The sequence below is a fragment of the Crotalus tigris genome, unplaced genomic scaffold (assembly GCF_016545835.1).
Source record: "Crotalus tigris isolate CLP2741 ecotype Arizona unplaced genomic scaffold, ASM1654583v1 scf7180000018856.1329670, whole genome shotgun sequence".
In the NCBI taxonomy this organism is placed as follows: domain Eukaryota; kingdom Metazoa; phylum Chordata; class Lepidosauria; order Squamata; family Viperidae; genus Crotalus; species Crotalus tigris.
Genome location: NW_024097237.1, coordinates 717920 through 735277, shown reverse-complemented (window position 1 = coordinate 735277; position 17358 = coordinate 717920). Strand labels below are relative to the sequence as shown.

Genomic DNA, 17358 nt, shown 5'->3' with positions numbered 1-17358 from the left:
GCAGAGACAGCCTGGACAATTCCTATTGGCTTTTGAAAGCCAATAGAATTAGACTCTATTCAAGAGAGTCTATTCTATTGGCTTTCAAAAGCCAATAGAATAAAAGGAGTAGCACAGCTAAGGAAAGGGGGGGGGGGGGGAAATGGCGGACTGCGTTGTTTGGCGACCCCTGTGAAATGGTCGTTCGACCCCAAATGGGGTCCCGACCCACAGGTTGAGAACCACTGATTTAAATAAACATGTTAAAATCTACACTTAAAATATCCTAAAACCAAGTCCATTGCCTTCATAAGATAGGTCCCCAATCTTTTGGGCACCAGGGACCACGGACCAGAGGGGGTGTGGTTTTGTGTGTTGCCTGCATCCTGTGGATGGGGCTTTCCTTGTTTGTGAAGACCAGTTGCTGGCATGCCGCGGCCTGGTACAGGTCCACGGCCCGGGAGTTGGGGACCCCGGTCATAAGACACATAATGTTTGGAAATAATATCCAGTCATTATAAATTTGACATATATCATGCATTCTTGTGGCAAATTATTATTTATATGTTGTTTCTTGCAAAGAAACCATACTGCCTTAGCCTTAGCAGTTCGTATTTTCTTATTAGTTTGCTTTGCTTTCTGAGAAATTGAATATAATTTGCCTTAAAATAAATTCATTCCCAGACTGAAGATTCAGAACTCCAGCTATATTACAGAGTCCTGTAATGATTAAAGCATGATTCATAGGCTTTAAAAAAGTAGCTAAAGATATTTTACCAATAAAAAAAATGATTTCAATTTCAGGGATTGAAAGTTGATATGAACGTAAATTTGCATTATAGTTGCCTAGAGGAAGACATGACTGCAGTGACAGAAAATAGCCTCTTGTCACTGTTCATATTCCTACTGGGGTTTGTGTTGTTGTTTTTTTCTCCTGCTGTACATATAACCTAAAGGTTTAAAACAAAATGATGTATTTTTCTCTGCATACAGGCAATGACTGTAGCCTTCTTTCATCTACTACCTGCATCTTTTGCTAACTAGGGTGCATGCATCATTTAGTATGAAAACATGGCATAGAAGAGAACGTTAATTATTCTTCGCCAATGCATTGCTGCAGTAACTGCTTCAAACTGAAGTAACATTAAACATGAAACTGCAAAAAAAAGTCCAAAGATAGCATGTTCAGCTAATTCATCATTTTGTTTACAAAAGAGGTGTTGAAAGGTTGTTTTTTTTTTAATGTAAAAACCGGAAGCCTTTATTTCAAAGCCTAAATAAAATAAAATAAAAATCAGAAAACAAAATTATGTAGAGGAGGGCGTGGGAAGAAAGGGAGAACAGATACTGACGAATTCAAGGACAAAATACATAGAAACTTTGGGGGTGAGGGGAAAAATAATTTTGTTTTCATTCAAACCAGGAATGGGCATTTGTTCTCTAAGTTTTAGCATAAAATAATTCTTAAATATTCAAGACTATAAATCACCAACCTTATGCATACAATGGATACAAGTTGATACAGAACTCAAGGAGAAAACACGCATTTCCCCTAAATGTTATATGAAAATGTAAGAGTGCAAGAATGCAAATTAAGAAATAAAGGTGCATTTTTCCTCTCCAAAAATACAGAGCAGCTGGTGATTGGCAGGAAAGAGAGATGAGGCTTGTTAGCAACCATATGAGAGTCCACCTCTCTCTCCCTACCTAGGGTGCTTAGCGCCAGAGATGCTTAAGGAAGGTATAAATACATTTACTCCTGCTGCCTTCCCATGAAGCCCTAGATATATCTGTTAACTCAAAATAAACATAATCACTGTATATGAATATCATAAGCACTACATTGCTTACATTTTTGCAATCAGAAAAAAAAAAGAAAAAAGCACCTATTGAGAATTAATCTAAACTGGGCTTCATTGTCATGAAAAACAGAACAACCTTTTTTTAAAAAGCTGGGTTATTATTTAAATCCTTGTGTAAAGGTCTTCCCCTAGCCTAACAACAATGTAAAGTGATATCCCACATTGAAAAACTCCTTTCAACTGGGTAGTACTGCACATCTCCCTTACTATGAATCTTCCCTTCATCAAAAGAAGACTGGCTGGAATGCACAGAGAACATAAATTCCGAGTCTTCAATTGCACATTATGACTGCAGGCAGATAGGGGAACAGTGAGGCAGGGATATGCTTAACAAGAAAAAGGCAGTATCAGGTTAGCAACTCCTTTTGCTAAACCTTAATGAGATGATAAACGCAAGAATGAATTTAGATTTTCTTTCCCCACAGAAATGGGATCCAAATTCATCCTTCAGTTATGCGCTGGAATATGCACTTGTTCAGTTCCACATATTAATTCTTTTGGCATTATAGATGTATGCTTAAAGCTTTCTTGTGGGGGCTTATGTTAATCAAATTGTCCAGCTGAATTAGCCATGTGCAGTTCAACTGATGAGGAGAGCTTTTAATTTGCATACTTCTTTCCCCCCAAATATCTGAATAACCTGAAACAGCCCAATGTTTCTCTGTAAAAGCAAAATTGCATAAATAATGTGGGAAGAACTGAAAGAACAGAACTCCTTCTCAGATTTTGACAACTAATCAGATGCAATCTCCTCTTGTGATTTTATTTGAATTTCTTCTCTGCTTTCCTGCAATTATGTAAGATGGTAGCAGGACAGCAGCAATCACTGTTATTCTCTTAACCTAAAAATCAAACTGAACATATTAAGCTGTACAATATCCGCAGCTTAATACTTTCTTCATGAAATCAGCTCCTACCAGATTTCAAAATGGCAGTGATTAAAAACTCCATTAAACTTTACGGCATTATATTGCCAACATCTATGAAGAGGCTAATTTTACACAATTAAACCACGACCAAAAAAAAAAAAAAAAAGTACACTGGGACAACCTTGTCCAGCCCTCAATAGAAAGCTTTTCAACACATATTTATAGAGCTACAAATTGTACGATTAAAAATGTTCTATGTGCATAATTGGATAATGTAATATACATCCCAGCAGAGTCCCAAAGAATTGGTACAAGTTGTCTGCACCCCCCAAAAAATCATTAGACCAACAAATGGATAGTACATAATACTGTGAAGAACTGTTACCTCTTAAAAAAATATTCCAGATTCAAACATGATTTAGTTAAGTCTTACTGTATTCAGCTGCTTAGCAGACTATATGCATGGATTTTATTTTTTTTTAAAGTTCTTGATGATTAGCACATATATATATTGTATATGTATATATGTGCAAGACAAAAGGCAATGCTTAATATAAATATTTACTAGAATGAACAGAACTGGCACTTAAGCCTGAACCATTCTGTCATTCACTAAGCGGCAATAACAGTAGTCATCTTTCCCTATTCATCGGAAGGTAACTGGTTGGTTGGAAGTTCACATTGATAAGAGAAAGGAATGCCTGGTTGCTGCAGTCTGTGAATGAAAAAAAGCAAGAGTTATATTTCAATATACGTGCACTGGATTGAGTGGACGAACAAGAAGCTCTTAATCCATTCATCTTGTCATATATTGCAATTGAAGATGCTACTTGATTACTCAAAAATGGCCAAGTACATACAAAGAAGCTTCGGGAAATCAAGACTACTTCACTAAGTCTACCAGCGATGTGTTTTTCATCCTCTACTTGGGTGAGTGTCAAAATGGTTTTATTTTTCTTTTAAATCTCTTTTGGAAGCATCAACGCCATCAAATGCTTGATCGGTTAGTACCACTGCATTAGAGTTTTCAGCAGCCATTCAGCTGGAATATCCATCTATCAGGCATGCTGAATTTTGCAGACTTTTCCAGAGTACTATAAATCCCTCTGCTTAAACCAGTATCTACTATTAAAATGCTAAGAGCTCTCTCTTTAGACATCTAGAATTATATGCATGCTTTTAAATTGTTTGTAATACATTTGTATTGCAATTTTCATTTTGATTTAGACCATGAAGTATTTTGAAGGCTGTTGTCACAGGGCTGGCTATGGCAATAATTTCTAAAAAGTTCACTAGAGTTAATTAATGTGGAGCCATAATAAATTGGTGGGCTACAACTTTTATCACCAAAGTCGTCTTAGCTAATAACTGATAGGAAAATAAATTAATTTTACATAAACCCAAGTTTAGTACTACTTGTGATGAACATTTGTAGAGGAATTTTTTTTGACAAAATAAGCTTGAAAAATCAAGGATAAGAATTTTTTAAGTTTAAGGATATCCAATCTATGTATCATATATCAATAGCATGTTTTCTGGTATTCAGCATGAAAACATTTCTTTCCATTCATTGTTAGCTGATGTTTTCCTTCAGATGCAATTTAAGTATTTACTTATAAAGGGAGAGACATGGCTTACCTCTAATACAAGAAGAAAAATCTTGTTCTATGAGCTGCCGCCATACTTTCAGACATATTTCTAACTTTCAGATAATTAACAAAACCTCGGAAAAATAGGAGGAGGCCTAAAACCAGAAACAGAGTATGAAATATTTAAACACATTAAATATTCTGGCAGCTGCAGCACACTGCAGGCTCATATTTAAGTGGTGATCTACTAGAATCTCTAGATCCCTCTTCTAATATTGAGCCAGGTACCATCATCTGTGCATTTGTTTGTTTAATAATAATAATAATGTTGGAAGGGACCTTGGAGGTCATCTAGTCCAACCACCTGCTCAGGCAGGAAACCCTATACAAGTGATGGCGAACCTTTTAGAGACCGAGTGCCCAAACTGCAAGCCAAAGACCACTTATGTATCATCGGGTGCTGGGTGGATGTGGTCCATTGGGTGGACATGGCCCATTGGGTGGGCGTAGTTTCTGTGGTAACAGCAGACTGGGTGGGATAAAAAATTTCAATCAATCAATTCCAACTTTACGAGATCTTTTTTTTTCCCACGAGAAGTTGAAATTGACTGAACCTTTTTTTTTTTTTTTTGCACATGGCGGCTGAGGCCTAAAGCGAAAAGGTTTTATAAAACCCAGCTGAAGGCCTAGGACTGTGGTGACGGTGCGCGTGCCCACAGAGAAGGTTCTGCGTGCCATAGGTTCGCCACCATGGCCCTATACCATTTCAGACAAATGGCTGTCCAGTCTCTTCTTAAAAACTTCCAGTTTTGGAGCATTCACCGCTTCTGTAGGCAGGTTGTTCCACTGGTTAATTGTTCTAACTATCAGGAAGTTTCTCCTTAGTTCTAGATTGCTTCTCTCTTTGGTTAGTTTCCATCTATTGCTTCTTGTCTTGCTTTCAGGTGCTTTGGAGAATAGCTTGACTCCCTCTTCTTTGTGGGATATTGGAACACTGCTATCATGTCCCCCCTTGCCCTTCTCTTCATTAAACTAGACATACCCAATTCCAGCAACCGTTCCTTGTGTCTTTTAGCCTTTGTTTGTTCTTGCCTATGTGTAGAATATTTCTTCACTGTATTTTACTTTACAATTAAAGATTTAATTTCAGGAACAAGAATTTTTCATCCCAACCATGGCCCTCTTAGAAAACAAATGACAGGACAAAAACCTAACTTCTATTGCAAAATTGGAATCAATATAGGTAGTCCTCGGCTTGTGACTACAATTGGGCCTCAAATTTCTGTTGTTAAGCAAGACATATGTTAAGTAAGTTTTGCCTCACTTTAACATCTATATCCTTTACCAGGATAAAGCCCCTCTGAATTTTGGAATCATTATGTAAGTAAAGTACCTAAGTTAGTTGAAGAAGTACCTTAATAAGATATGTGAAAAGTAGCTTAATAAGATGTTTCTAGGTAAAACTGCAGCTCTAAATTAATGTCCACTGCTTGAAATCAGCTAGACCAGGGGTAGGCAACCTTGGCTCTTTTATGACTTTTGGATTTCAACTCCCAGAATTCCTGAGCCAGCCATGCTGAGAGGAAAGGGAGAGGTTTCCATGCTGAGCCATGCTGGCTCAGGAATTCTGGGAGTTGAAGTCCACAAGTCATAAAAAAGCCAAGGTTGCCTACCCCTGAGCTAGACCATCAGGGAGATGACTGGCCATGAGAAGCCAAACAAACTGATTCCAAAGTGTTTATGACCTTCCACCCCAGTTATAAAACCTTGAGCTGGGCCAGTAACTTATTAGCAACAAGTGTAGTTCCTTCAACACATGTATATTAACAGGGCCAATGACCTTCTAAGGAATGTCAACATTGTGTTTTCTGCCAGCTGCAGCTCCCAAATCAAATAATAAGGATAGCCCTGCATATTGTACATTGCAGTAATCCAAATATGAAGCTACTAGTATATGGACAATGGTGGCTACAGTATCCTTCTCTAGGAAAGAATGTAGCTAGTAAACCTAACTAAACTACTAACAGCCTTTTCTAGCCAGAGATAACTTTAGGAATACCCCCAAACTACTTAATGTTTCTTCTGAGGAATTGTAATCCTATTCAAAACAGTCAAATTTCCCAAGTTCTATATGTGAGGAGCATGCACTCGTAAGATCTCCATCTTTGGGGGATTCAGCATCAATCTATATTGGTCCTCAATCCATTATCGCATCTATAGGCACTCACCCTAGACATGCAAAGCCTTTTTCCAGATTCCAGCTTTATTGATGACAGCATATTGATGACAGCTAATCTCAACTCCTAATGACAGCTCACACTTTCTTCATATAAATGCTAAAAAGTATCTGCTATAAGACATTAATACACAGCATCCCCGGTATATACCTACAGTATGGGATGCTAAGGTAGTTTACCCAGTGCTACATTCTGAAATTATACTTTTAAGTAGGAATAGAACCATTATAAAATAGTGCTTCCGATCAACATCTCATGGAGATATTCAGAAGAATGCTGTGACAACAAGCAGAGAAATAAGATCTTCCAAGCTTGAATTTGAATTAGAGCAGTTCAAAATAATGTTTCTTCTAAGAAGAGCTGCAGTGCACTGACAAAGTAAACAAAAATGAAGTAAAAAATGTGTTGTACCCTAGGTAAAGACAACTTCAGATCATTCTGTAACTACCATAGAGACTAAAAAAATCTTGAGTCATCCGTTTTATTGCAATCAAGTCACCAAAAGTCATAACTTTACTATCCTCAAGCATCTAATTACCCTATGAAAATTCTGCTTATAGCATTGGTTTGTGATTGACCAGTCAGATCTATTCTTGATACAGATAAATACACTCCCAGGGACACCTGCGCCCATTCATAATATATATGTTCTTTCTTAAATTTAGATTTTATATGGAGTTAAAATCAGAAAAATTAAACCTTTTGATCAGCACTTACCAAGTACAAGAAATATCCACCAAAGCCAGTACTGTCCATTGAAATAGCCGGTAAAGTAATCTGAGAACTGATAAGAAAAAAAAGCCAAGATATAAGTTAAAGTTATCACTGTGATATATGAAAGATTACTGATGCAACAAAGATGTAGCTTGGATATACAGTAATGCTAAAAGGATGTACAGTTAATAAATTTTAAGGAAGAAAAAAATGTTCTAATACTGTTATTAGAACAGAAGAGAAAACTTATGCATTTTGCTATGTGTAGTTGCAAACAAAGAAACGTAAGCCATTTGTGGAGAAAATATTAAACATGAGTCTCTTTAGTGTTAGTTCACCACTGTAATAGTTCCATTGGTACATAAAATCCTTCCCAGTACCTTCCAGCCAAAATAATATAATAATTTTGTTTATATCAAACCAGAAGTCCCCAAGATGCTAATCTGAGTACAAGGCACGTGTACACAAATGTTGAAAACCCTGTAAAAAATTTTAACTGGTCTGAGGGAGCACCCACAACTATGAAGGCAAGTCGTTCCACGGGTTAATTGATTCTCACTGTTAGGAAATTTCTCCTTAGTTCCAGGTTGCTTCTCTCCTAAAGTAATTTCCATCCATTGTTTCTTGTCTTGTTTTCTAGTGCTTTGGAAAATAGGTTGACCCCCCCCCCTTCTTTGTGGCAGCCGCTCAAATATTGAAACACCATTATTGTGTCACCCCTAGTCCTTCTTGTCACTAGATTAGCCATAACCAATTCCTGCAATTATTTTTCATGTGTTTTAGCTTCCAGACCCTTAATCATCTTTGTTGCTCTTCTCTAAACTCTGGGACACTGAGCACAGAAAATCAATGTATTTCTTTGATTTATGGAAATAAAGTTACAACATTTATTTATTTGTATCCCATCTTTATTATTTTTACAACTTGCTCAAGGTAGCAAACGTATCTTCCTCTTCCTATTTTTTCCCCACAACAATAACCCTGTAAGGAAAGTTGGGCTAAAGAGTGAGTGACTTGCCCAACTGGCATTCACGGCCAAGGCAGGACTAGAACTGATGGTCTCCCAGATTTCTAGCATGGTGCCTAAACCACTACACCAGGGGTAGGCAACTTTGGCTCTTTTATGACTCGTGGACTTCAACTCCCAGAATTCCTGAGCCAGCCATGCTGAGGGGAAAGGGAGAGGTTTCCAAGCTGAGCCATGCTGGCTCAGGAATTCTGGGAGTTGAAGTCCACGAGTCATAAAAGAGCCAAGGTTGGCTACCCCTGCACTACACCAAACTGGCTCTCATTTACATAGAACTCAAACTAAGTAATTCATAACAAGCCAAATAATATTCATATTTCAGTAAAAAAAAAAGGCTTTCATTGCTACCTAATGGTAAAAGCAGGATGTCTAAATGCAAAAGTCCTGATAACACCACACAAAACAGCCATTTAATTTTGGTTGCAATATACAATCGAATTTAGTTTCCATATGTTGACGTTTTACTAGCATAGAAAACCAACTTTATAACAGACCAAGGAATGTACAATTAGAGACTTTTATTGTATTTAATTTAATATGCTTCCATACTGAAACCCAAAAGCAAAATCCCCAAATAAAAAAAACTCACCCGGACAATAAGAATCCATTTGATCAAAGACAATCCAAATCCACAGATTGCACCATACCTTCCTGCTATGGTGTTAGTTATACAGAATGATAAGCAAAATCCAATCCAATTGAAAATGAATGCCACTAAAAAAACACACACACAGCTTTTTGTTAAAATTTGAATTAACCGCAGAAAGGCATTTATCAGAATTTAAATATTTTTCAAAGTGAAGGCAATTGTTAACAGTGACTTGGGATACAGAATTGATATCAAGTGATGGAAAGGCAGACTCTTAACACCTCTAGATCTTGCCAATGGAAACCCAAAGTGAAATCAAAGAAATAATTTTAAAAAAGGGTCCTTTGGTCTTCTTGCATGAGATACCATGTTTCCCTGAAAATAAGATGGGTCTTTTTTTTGTCTCCAAAAGAGGCATCAGGTCTTATTTTCAGGGTAGGCCTTACCTCACCTCTGGCACCGACAGCCCCACCCAGCTGGTCCACTTCTTCTGGGCCGAAGTTCTGCAGCTGCTTTCCGGCCTGCATTTTGCAGTCAGGCCTTTCCAGAAGGCCTAAGCAGCCAAGTAATGAGCTATGGATTGAATCCATAGTTTGGTTCTTGGCTGCACAGACCTTCCAGAAAGACCTGTGACTGAGAAATGCAGGCCTGGCTGCAGAAGAGGCCTCAGAAGAAGTGGGCCAGCAAGGAGAGGCCTGGCTGCAAGATAAGTGGGTACGGGGTGGGTGAGGCAGCCCCAACCCCCACCCCCACCCTAGTTTGATTTTTAGGTGTGTGCCTCACCCCCAAACTAGGACTTATTTTGGGGGTAGGGCTTAAATTAGGCCCACCCCCAAAAAATCAAACTAGGGCTTAGTTTCGGTGTAGGCCTTACTTTAGGGGAAACACTGTATTTCAGATAAGAAATCATAACAAAGATTTAAATGAGAACTGCAATACTGAAGCATCATATTGAGATGTATCTTGGTGAGAGTGGCATCACTGCATTAGGACATGGAAACCTATCCAAGAAGCCATTGTCTTGATGGCAATAGGACTTGTGGTTTCAATATCCAGTAAAATATCATTAGAGGATGAGTTATATGTGAATGATGCCTGATGCCACAAAATATACTGAGGAAATAGTTGGAAAATATTGGTGTTTATCAACCTTCTCCCATATGAAAGAGGAGAGGTTAAAAGATATGCTTTTTCCCCTTTCTGAGGTGAATGCCAAATCTGCAAAGGACTGTTCATCTTTTCTGAGTTTCTGAATGCAAGTAGTCCTCGAGATACAACAATTCACTTAGTGACTGTTCAAAGTTACAACAGCACTGAATAAAGGTACTTATGATCGTTTTTCACACTTAGCAACCGTTGCAGCATCCCCATGGGCACGTGATTTACATTCAGAGGCTTGACAACTGACTCATATTTATGACAATTGCAGCATCCTGGGGTCATGTGATCCCCTTTTGCGGCCTTGTGACAAGCAAAGTCAATGGGGTAAGAGCCAGATTCACTTAACAACTGTGTTACTAACTTAACAACTGCAGTGATTCACTCAACAAATGTGGCAAGAAAGGTCGTAAAATGGGGCAAAATTCACTTAAGAAATTTTTCACTTAGCAGCATAAATTTTGGGCTCGTGGTCGTAAGTGGAGGACTACCGGTATCACTGCTGAATAAAATCAAATCTATATTGCTTACATCAAGATTGGAACATCTGCTACTGTGACTTAACAGTCACATTCTCTTCTAACATGTTAGTATTTACCAAGATCTGCAGCATTGCAAAATGTAGGAAACAGGATCTCAAGGATTGTCTATACTACATTTGTTTACCTTTGTGTTAAGAACAATGTTTGATATTGTTAGGCAGGTAGTGACTGTACAACTCTATAATGTAGGCAGAGAACTTTATACTGCTGAGTTTATTGCCTTAACATCAGGATTTCAATCTGTAATTTTAGGCCTGTCTCTAGATGACTTTGTAGCTGCCATGGTTTATAATTGGTGTTATTTTTTAAAATATGCTTTTAGCATGTCATATAGGAATTTGCATTAAAATAAGAGCATCTGTTTTTTTTTAAAAAAAAACATGTCCTTCATGGTTTTTGTATGCATAAGTTATGGGAAACAGGGCAACTGCTGTATCTTCAGTCCCAGTAGAACATTGCTCAAAAAAGGTATTTAAAAGAAGATTCAAAAAGTTATCTTAAATATTTCAAAGAGCATATTTTATGCATTGCATTGTGCAAATATATATACCAGGTCTTCTTTTAAGAATCCATTTTATCTTGATACACTATTTACACTTTCTCCAGGATATGTACCCAGTTAACTGCCATTTATAGAAATATTAATCAGCAAGAATATAATTTTCTTCCCATATTAGTTTATCTTACCTATGATAAAATGCTACAAGTCTTAGAACTTTAAAGTTGTAATGAACACATTTGTCACAAGGTGGCAGTCACATACCACAAGTGGATTGCAACCGGTTTCATTACAAATATTGGATATTATTGCTTTGACATTATATTTCAAAGACATACATATAGAAATAAAAGTTTTCTCTCCATCAGCCAGAGATAATGTCAGGAACTTAAGTGACAAATATTTACAGTTATTAAGTACATTGTATTCAATTATTCTGCAATAGGAAAAAAAAACTTAACTGGAATTATCAACTGAAAATATACATTTTTAGCATTTACAGCAAAGACAATCACATTTTCTCAAACCCTCTGCCGTATCCAACCAGCACTTCTGCTTTCTATCAGTAGGCATGTACATGTATCCCCCGACAGAGAAATATTCTGCTTTAAATAAAAATAACTTAAAAGCAATAACAGAAAAATTACTGACTGAAAAAAGCCAACATAAAAATGCCATCATTTCCCACACGGAGTTGGTCTGCATCGCTGAAGTCATCTCTTGGGGGATATTCTTCTTCCTTTAAGAGGACAAGAAACACATTTTAACAGAGGACAAGAAATACATTTTAGCAGAACGATAACGAGTAAGACTTTGTAAACCACAACTTTTTGCAAGAGTAGGAATCTATGTATGAAATCAAGGATGCATTATTAAAGGGATGCATTTCGGCTATCCAGCTAAGATATAAATTGTCATAACCCTTCATTAAAATCAAATCAACAATACATCTTCAAAATGTATCTTATGTTGTATTTATCAGCAGCCATATGCCCCAGTTTTCAAGTTATAGTGAGTAAAAATCGTAGATGAAAACACAGAAAACTTGAAGGCAGAAAGAGACTTAGCAGCCCACTGAGTTTGCCTTTTGAGGTTTTTTTTCTTTCTAATTTATGTCTTTTTTAATTATTTATTTTTATTTATTTGTATTCATTTTTTTTTAATGAAACTGTCTTTAGGTGGCCTTTCCCTCTCCTTGACTAATCTAAAATTACCTAGCATGTGGAAATCCCACGCTTGCCTGTTAGAACATTTTACTTTACTTTGGCAGAATCTGGATGTAATAATATACAGGATCAGGCCTGAGTAGTCATTGAATTGGAGACTGGTAAAAATACCAGTTTTCCAGGTTTTAAAAACTTTGGAAAAAGGCAATTACAAACTATTTTTGTATTGTTGCCACGACCCGAAGTCCCTAGGAGTGGAACTCAAAGGAGATTTTATCTTTAAAAAAAAGAAAATAGAAGGTTTAGGAGTTTCCTTAATCAGTCCTTATCTAAAGATCATTTCTATCGAGCACATCACTTATTACCAGTTATTGTGCTAGCCACAGTTATAATAGACAGCAGCCCTTGAGGCACTGCAAAATGAGAAACATGGAGGGTAAATTGCATGTTATTTTGTTATTCGATTTAATCCCAGCTTTGACACTGAGGACACAGAGAAACCTCCAAATGGCCTCAACGACTCTCAGAAAGAGTGCTAATGACCAGATGACTGCAAGGAATATAAATCATTCCATTCTCCACCATTCAGTCAGAACTGAAGAAGCTTCTTGGATGAGAAGCGAAATGTCTTCAGGGAAAAACAAAGACCAGTTGCCTTTTGAAAAAAAGCACCTTTGGGACTATGTATTTGATAGTGTCTCTTGGTAGCTAAGAAAGTCATTCTATTTCCAGAATATTGTGTGATTCTCTGCAGGTAAATATCTTTCATTATGTATAATGTTTCTTTTCTTGGGACATTCCCTTCAGGAACATTATGGGATAGGGAATAAAAGATTCTCTTGATTTTCTCATCCAATGGTACACCAGTCACTAGACTTTTAAAAACAACACACTTTAACTGTTGTCATTTTGTGACTTGAAATCTTTTTTATATGTGAAAGCAGGAAGGAATGACTAATCCATAGTATAATCATGAGTTTCATTTACTCCATTCAAAAAAGGCATGTAAATTTATAAGGTGCAATGACTGGCTACCATTTACAGCACATATATTATTTATTTTTTATTTTATTTTATTTTGCCCTAATGTTATGTCCACTGGCAGAGTATTTCACCAGATACATTCAATTAACATTTTTCTATAATATTTAATGGAAAGCAAGTAAGAATATAAGAATATCTACGCTTTCTATTCTTAATACTCAATTCATTACTAGATGTGTATATATTGTTCAAACAATATATCCAAAGAGAGGCTAAGATTATTCTTAAAGATACAAAGGATTATTGATTAATGAAAATATATTTATAATGCAAACCAATAATGAACTAACCATGAAACCCAAATGTTTTATATATATTGGCCATAGTGGGGCTGTGCAAATGATCCATGTGGGAAGGATGTGATACTTCAGAATTTCATGACATTGATAAATTACAAAATAAAGTACGTATACAACTGACATTTCACTAGCACTTTATAGCCCCCAATTTTGAAACTATTGAGACATGCAGCATATGGCCATCCAAACATGCAACAAATAGTAAACTATCACAATATTCAATCCACAAAGTACTAAAAGCATTCTAAAATTAATGCTTTGCTGATATTCAAACGCCAGAGGGAGCTAACATCCTAAAAATTGTTACATGAAGTTGTCTAGGCAGACTCTCATATATTTTTTTGCCTACACCATTATAAAGTTTGTAAAGCAGTTTATCTGCATACAATTTCAAAGAACTAAAATTTATAGCACAACACGGAAGCTGTCCCTGTTCCCAAATAATCTCTATGAGGCTTGTTTTTAAATTTGAAATACAAATATGCAGATGAATACTCAGCAGAATTATGCAAACTAATTTACAAAGCATGCACTTATCCTTTGAAACAAGGTAAGTTGTTATGCTATTTTTTAAAAAAATCCACTCAGTGTATGTCTCTTTTTAAGTGGGAATTATTTTTAAACAGTAGGTTTATTTCTTTAAAAAAAGACTTTCAAGAAGCTGAAGTAGTATACTTTAAGGTATATTAAATTCATGTGTCACTTTCTACACTCCCAAAATATTGAAACAAACAAAATCTTTAGAGCCTAAAACTTATTTAAAGCTTAAAACTTGCTACCTCATCATTAAAAGTTTATTACCAATATAGGCAATTAAACAGGCTATTTCCCTGTTAAATAATTATAACCCTAGAATCCTGAAGTTATGTACATTTGAAGGGGATAAATGTACAGGATTTCACAAAATCTGGGTTAGACTACTCTAAGCTGAGGTAGTCAAAATTGTATGCCAACAAATGTTAATTCTTCTATAGAAAGAAATATAATGATTTCGCGAGGGTGTATTTTTAAATTATTTTAACAGTAGTCACAGAATGAGTTAAAGCACTGAATTTCCAATCACTGAAAGTCCCATCCTGATATATGATGACTCTTTAAATCTGCTGATCCTAATTACATGAGAAATGTATGAATAATGCACAGATATTACAAGCACATGAGAAGAATGAGAAACACACACCTGAACTTTACATTCAGATATCTAGGACACATTCATTTATGACTGAGATTAAGTAATGAGTCATCATCAGGAAAGCCATCAACAGTTAAACTATTTTTATATGCAATTTAATTTCATTACACTATTTTTCCTTGAATATTCCAGTCAGCAGAGTCCAAGACCAACAAATATGGGACATAATAAGCTAATGTATTTCAGAATGGTAGAATCTGACCTGTTATTCTGATAAACAACTAACAGCTTATTCACACAAACACAACAAAAAAGGTTTATTATAAAACAAAATAAAGTATAGTTCATACTTCAAATTACCTCCCAGAAGAAAATTAATGTATTGGAAACCTTATTTGCTTTTACAAATAGGTTTCCCCCCCCACAATTTCATCCAGGGCTCAGTTGCTCATTGTACTGGAAACAGCATCTAAACTCTTAAAACTTAAAGCTCTCTAATCGGTATTAGATGCTACACAAATGAATACTAGGACTATTTAGTACTTTCAATTAGATCGCCAAAAGATAGCTCAAGCATCATGTAACATCTGTGTGAAACTTCTTAAAGCACCTGTGTCCTTCCCAAGAGTCACAGAGTACAGGTAATTGACTTAACAACAGTTTGTTCAGTGACTGTTCAAAGTTACAACAGCATTGAAAAAAGTGACATGATTTGTTTTTTTCACTGACAATCGTTGCAGCATTCCCCTGGTCCACCTGCTCAAACTTCAGGTGCTGAGGGTTACAGTGTCCCCAGGTCATGTAATCATCTTGCATGACCCTCTAACAAGCCAAGTCAAGGGGAAGCCAGAGTCACTTAAGAACTGTGTAACCAACTTAACAACTGCAGTGATTCACTTAACACAGGGGTCTTCAAATTTGGCCCTTTTATGACTTGTGGACTTCAACTCCCAGAATTCCTCAGCCAGGCACGCTAGCTGAGGAATTCTGGGAGTTGAAGTCCACAAGTCATAAAAAGGCCAAGTTTGAAGAGCCCTGACTTAACAAGTGTGGCAAGAAAAAAAATGTAAAATGAGGCAAAGCTCACTTAACTTTCTCACTTAGCAACGGAAATTTTAGCCTCAACTGTGGTCATTAAGTCAAGGACAATTTGTAGTTGCTGAAGGCAACCCTGTCATTCTGAAAGAAGGTATGGCTGCTTTAAGTTGTTGGTGCATGAGTGCCCCAAAGGATTTCTGGGAGATCAAATTCAAAGCAAAGCATATATGATAAATACGTGATTGCCTTGGAGCACGCTAGAGAAGACATGTCAAACTCGCGACGTCACGTGACATCGTGCAACGTATCGGGACAGTTTTGCCATTGCCAGCAGTGGGGTGGGTGCGGCTTCTGTGTTGACACGTCCAGCCCACGGGCCGGCAGTTTGACACCCCTGCTCTAGAGTGTGGATGACCTGCACTACCTCATTCAGGGTGTCTGGCCTTTTAAGCAAAATGCCTCTATAATTATTCTCCATAATTAAAAGAACTAAATATCCTTATAAACAAAAATTTAACACATGCATAACCTGTTGAAATATGCCCTACCTTGCTCTGTGCAGCTCACTTCTAAATAAATCTGTGTGAGACTGCCATTTGTTATTTATTTTCAATTTCATTGATTTATTCAATTTCTACAACTGCCCATCTGAAATCAGTGAGTCTGGGTGGTGAGCCATCATAAAAACCATTAAAACAGTCAAAAACACAATACAAAAAAACCTTAAAGGCAAATAGCAGCCAAGAGATATTATAATCCATCAGTGTCTGTGTTCCGTTTTATTAGGACTATAATCTTACTGCATGCAATAGGACAGGGGTCTCCAATCTTGGCAACTTTAAGACTTCTGGACTTCAACTCCCAGAAGCTGGGTGAGGGATTCTGGGAGTTGAAGTCCACAAATCTTAAAGTTGCCAAGGTTGGGGGCCCCTGCAATAGGATACTTCCAAACAGAAATGAACAGATTTGCAATGTAGGTCACTTTCTTTTATGAAAGTATTATAATTCATTTGAGAGGGTAAGTTTATTTAGAAAAGAAAAAGATTTTTTTTTTAAATGTCTGCCATAAATGAACTTCATTGCAAAATCTAAACTTCACAGAATGGAATCATACCTCTGGTGGACTCAGGAATATTTCATCAAACAGACTCCTAGACTCCCTAAATTGGCCGTGCTAAGCATGTAAAGAAAATAAGACAGAAGAGCTAAACGTGTGTTAAATCATTCTGAACAAGTCATTCTATCTCTGTAAATTAATTTTTAAATAAAATTTAACAATGAAGTTAAATCAAGGACATAGAAATCCAGTAATTCACATTTTGAAGAAAAAAAAAGAACAGTAAATTTTTCCTATATAAACACATACAGTGAATTTAGCTCAAGCCTTTGTAGCTGACTCATTGCATTTTTTTGTGCAAGAGGGTTACATAAATAGAATATAATGTAATAATAATGTACATATAATATACACAGAATATAATGTAATAATGAAATATTTTTTTAAAAAACCTGCTTACTGGTCTCCATACTAGATTACATTATATTATGACATGCTTTCTTGGATTGCCTGGACAGTATACAATATACATCATAAAAATATTATTGTTAACACAA

At 36.4% G+C, this 17358-nt stretch overlaps 1 protein-coding gene across 3 annotated transcripts in view; it reads right to left on the bottom strand.

Moving 5' to 3' along the window:
• Positions 1 to 223: 223 nt before the first annotated feature.
• NDFIP2 (Nedd4 family interacting protein 2) overlaps positions 224 to 17358 on the bottom strand; it is a 57564-nt gene continuing 40429 nt past the window's right edge. For 2 of the 3 annotated variants that reach the window (XM_039356980.1, XM_039356981.1), the window contains exons 4-9: positions 16859 to 16918; positions 11717 to 11804; positions 8867 to 8991; positions 7254 to 7320; positions 4349 to 4454; positions 224 to 3425 (exon numbers count right to left, since the gene is read on the bottom strand). In XM_039356980.1, the coding sequence (XP_039212914.1) occupies positions 4351 to 4454; positions 7254 to 7320; positions 8867 to 8991; positions 11717 to 11804; positions 16859 to 16918 (444 nt within the window). In that variant the 3' untranslated portion in view covers positions 224 to 3425; positions 4349 to 4350. The remainder of the gene's footprint in view (positions 3426 to 4348; positions 4455 to 7253; positions 7321 to 8866; positions 8992 to 11716; positions 11805 to 16858; positions 16919 to 17358) is intronic. The other variant, XM_039356982.1, reaches the window with a different exon arrangement.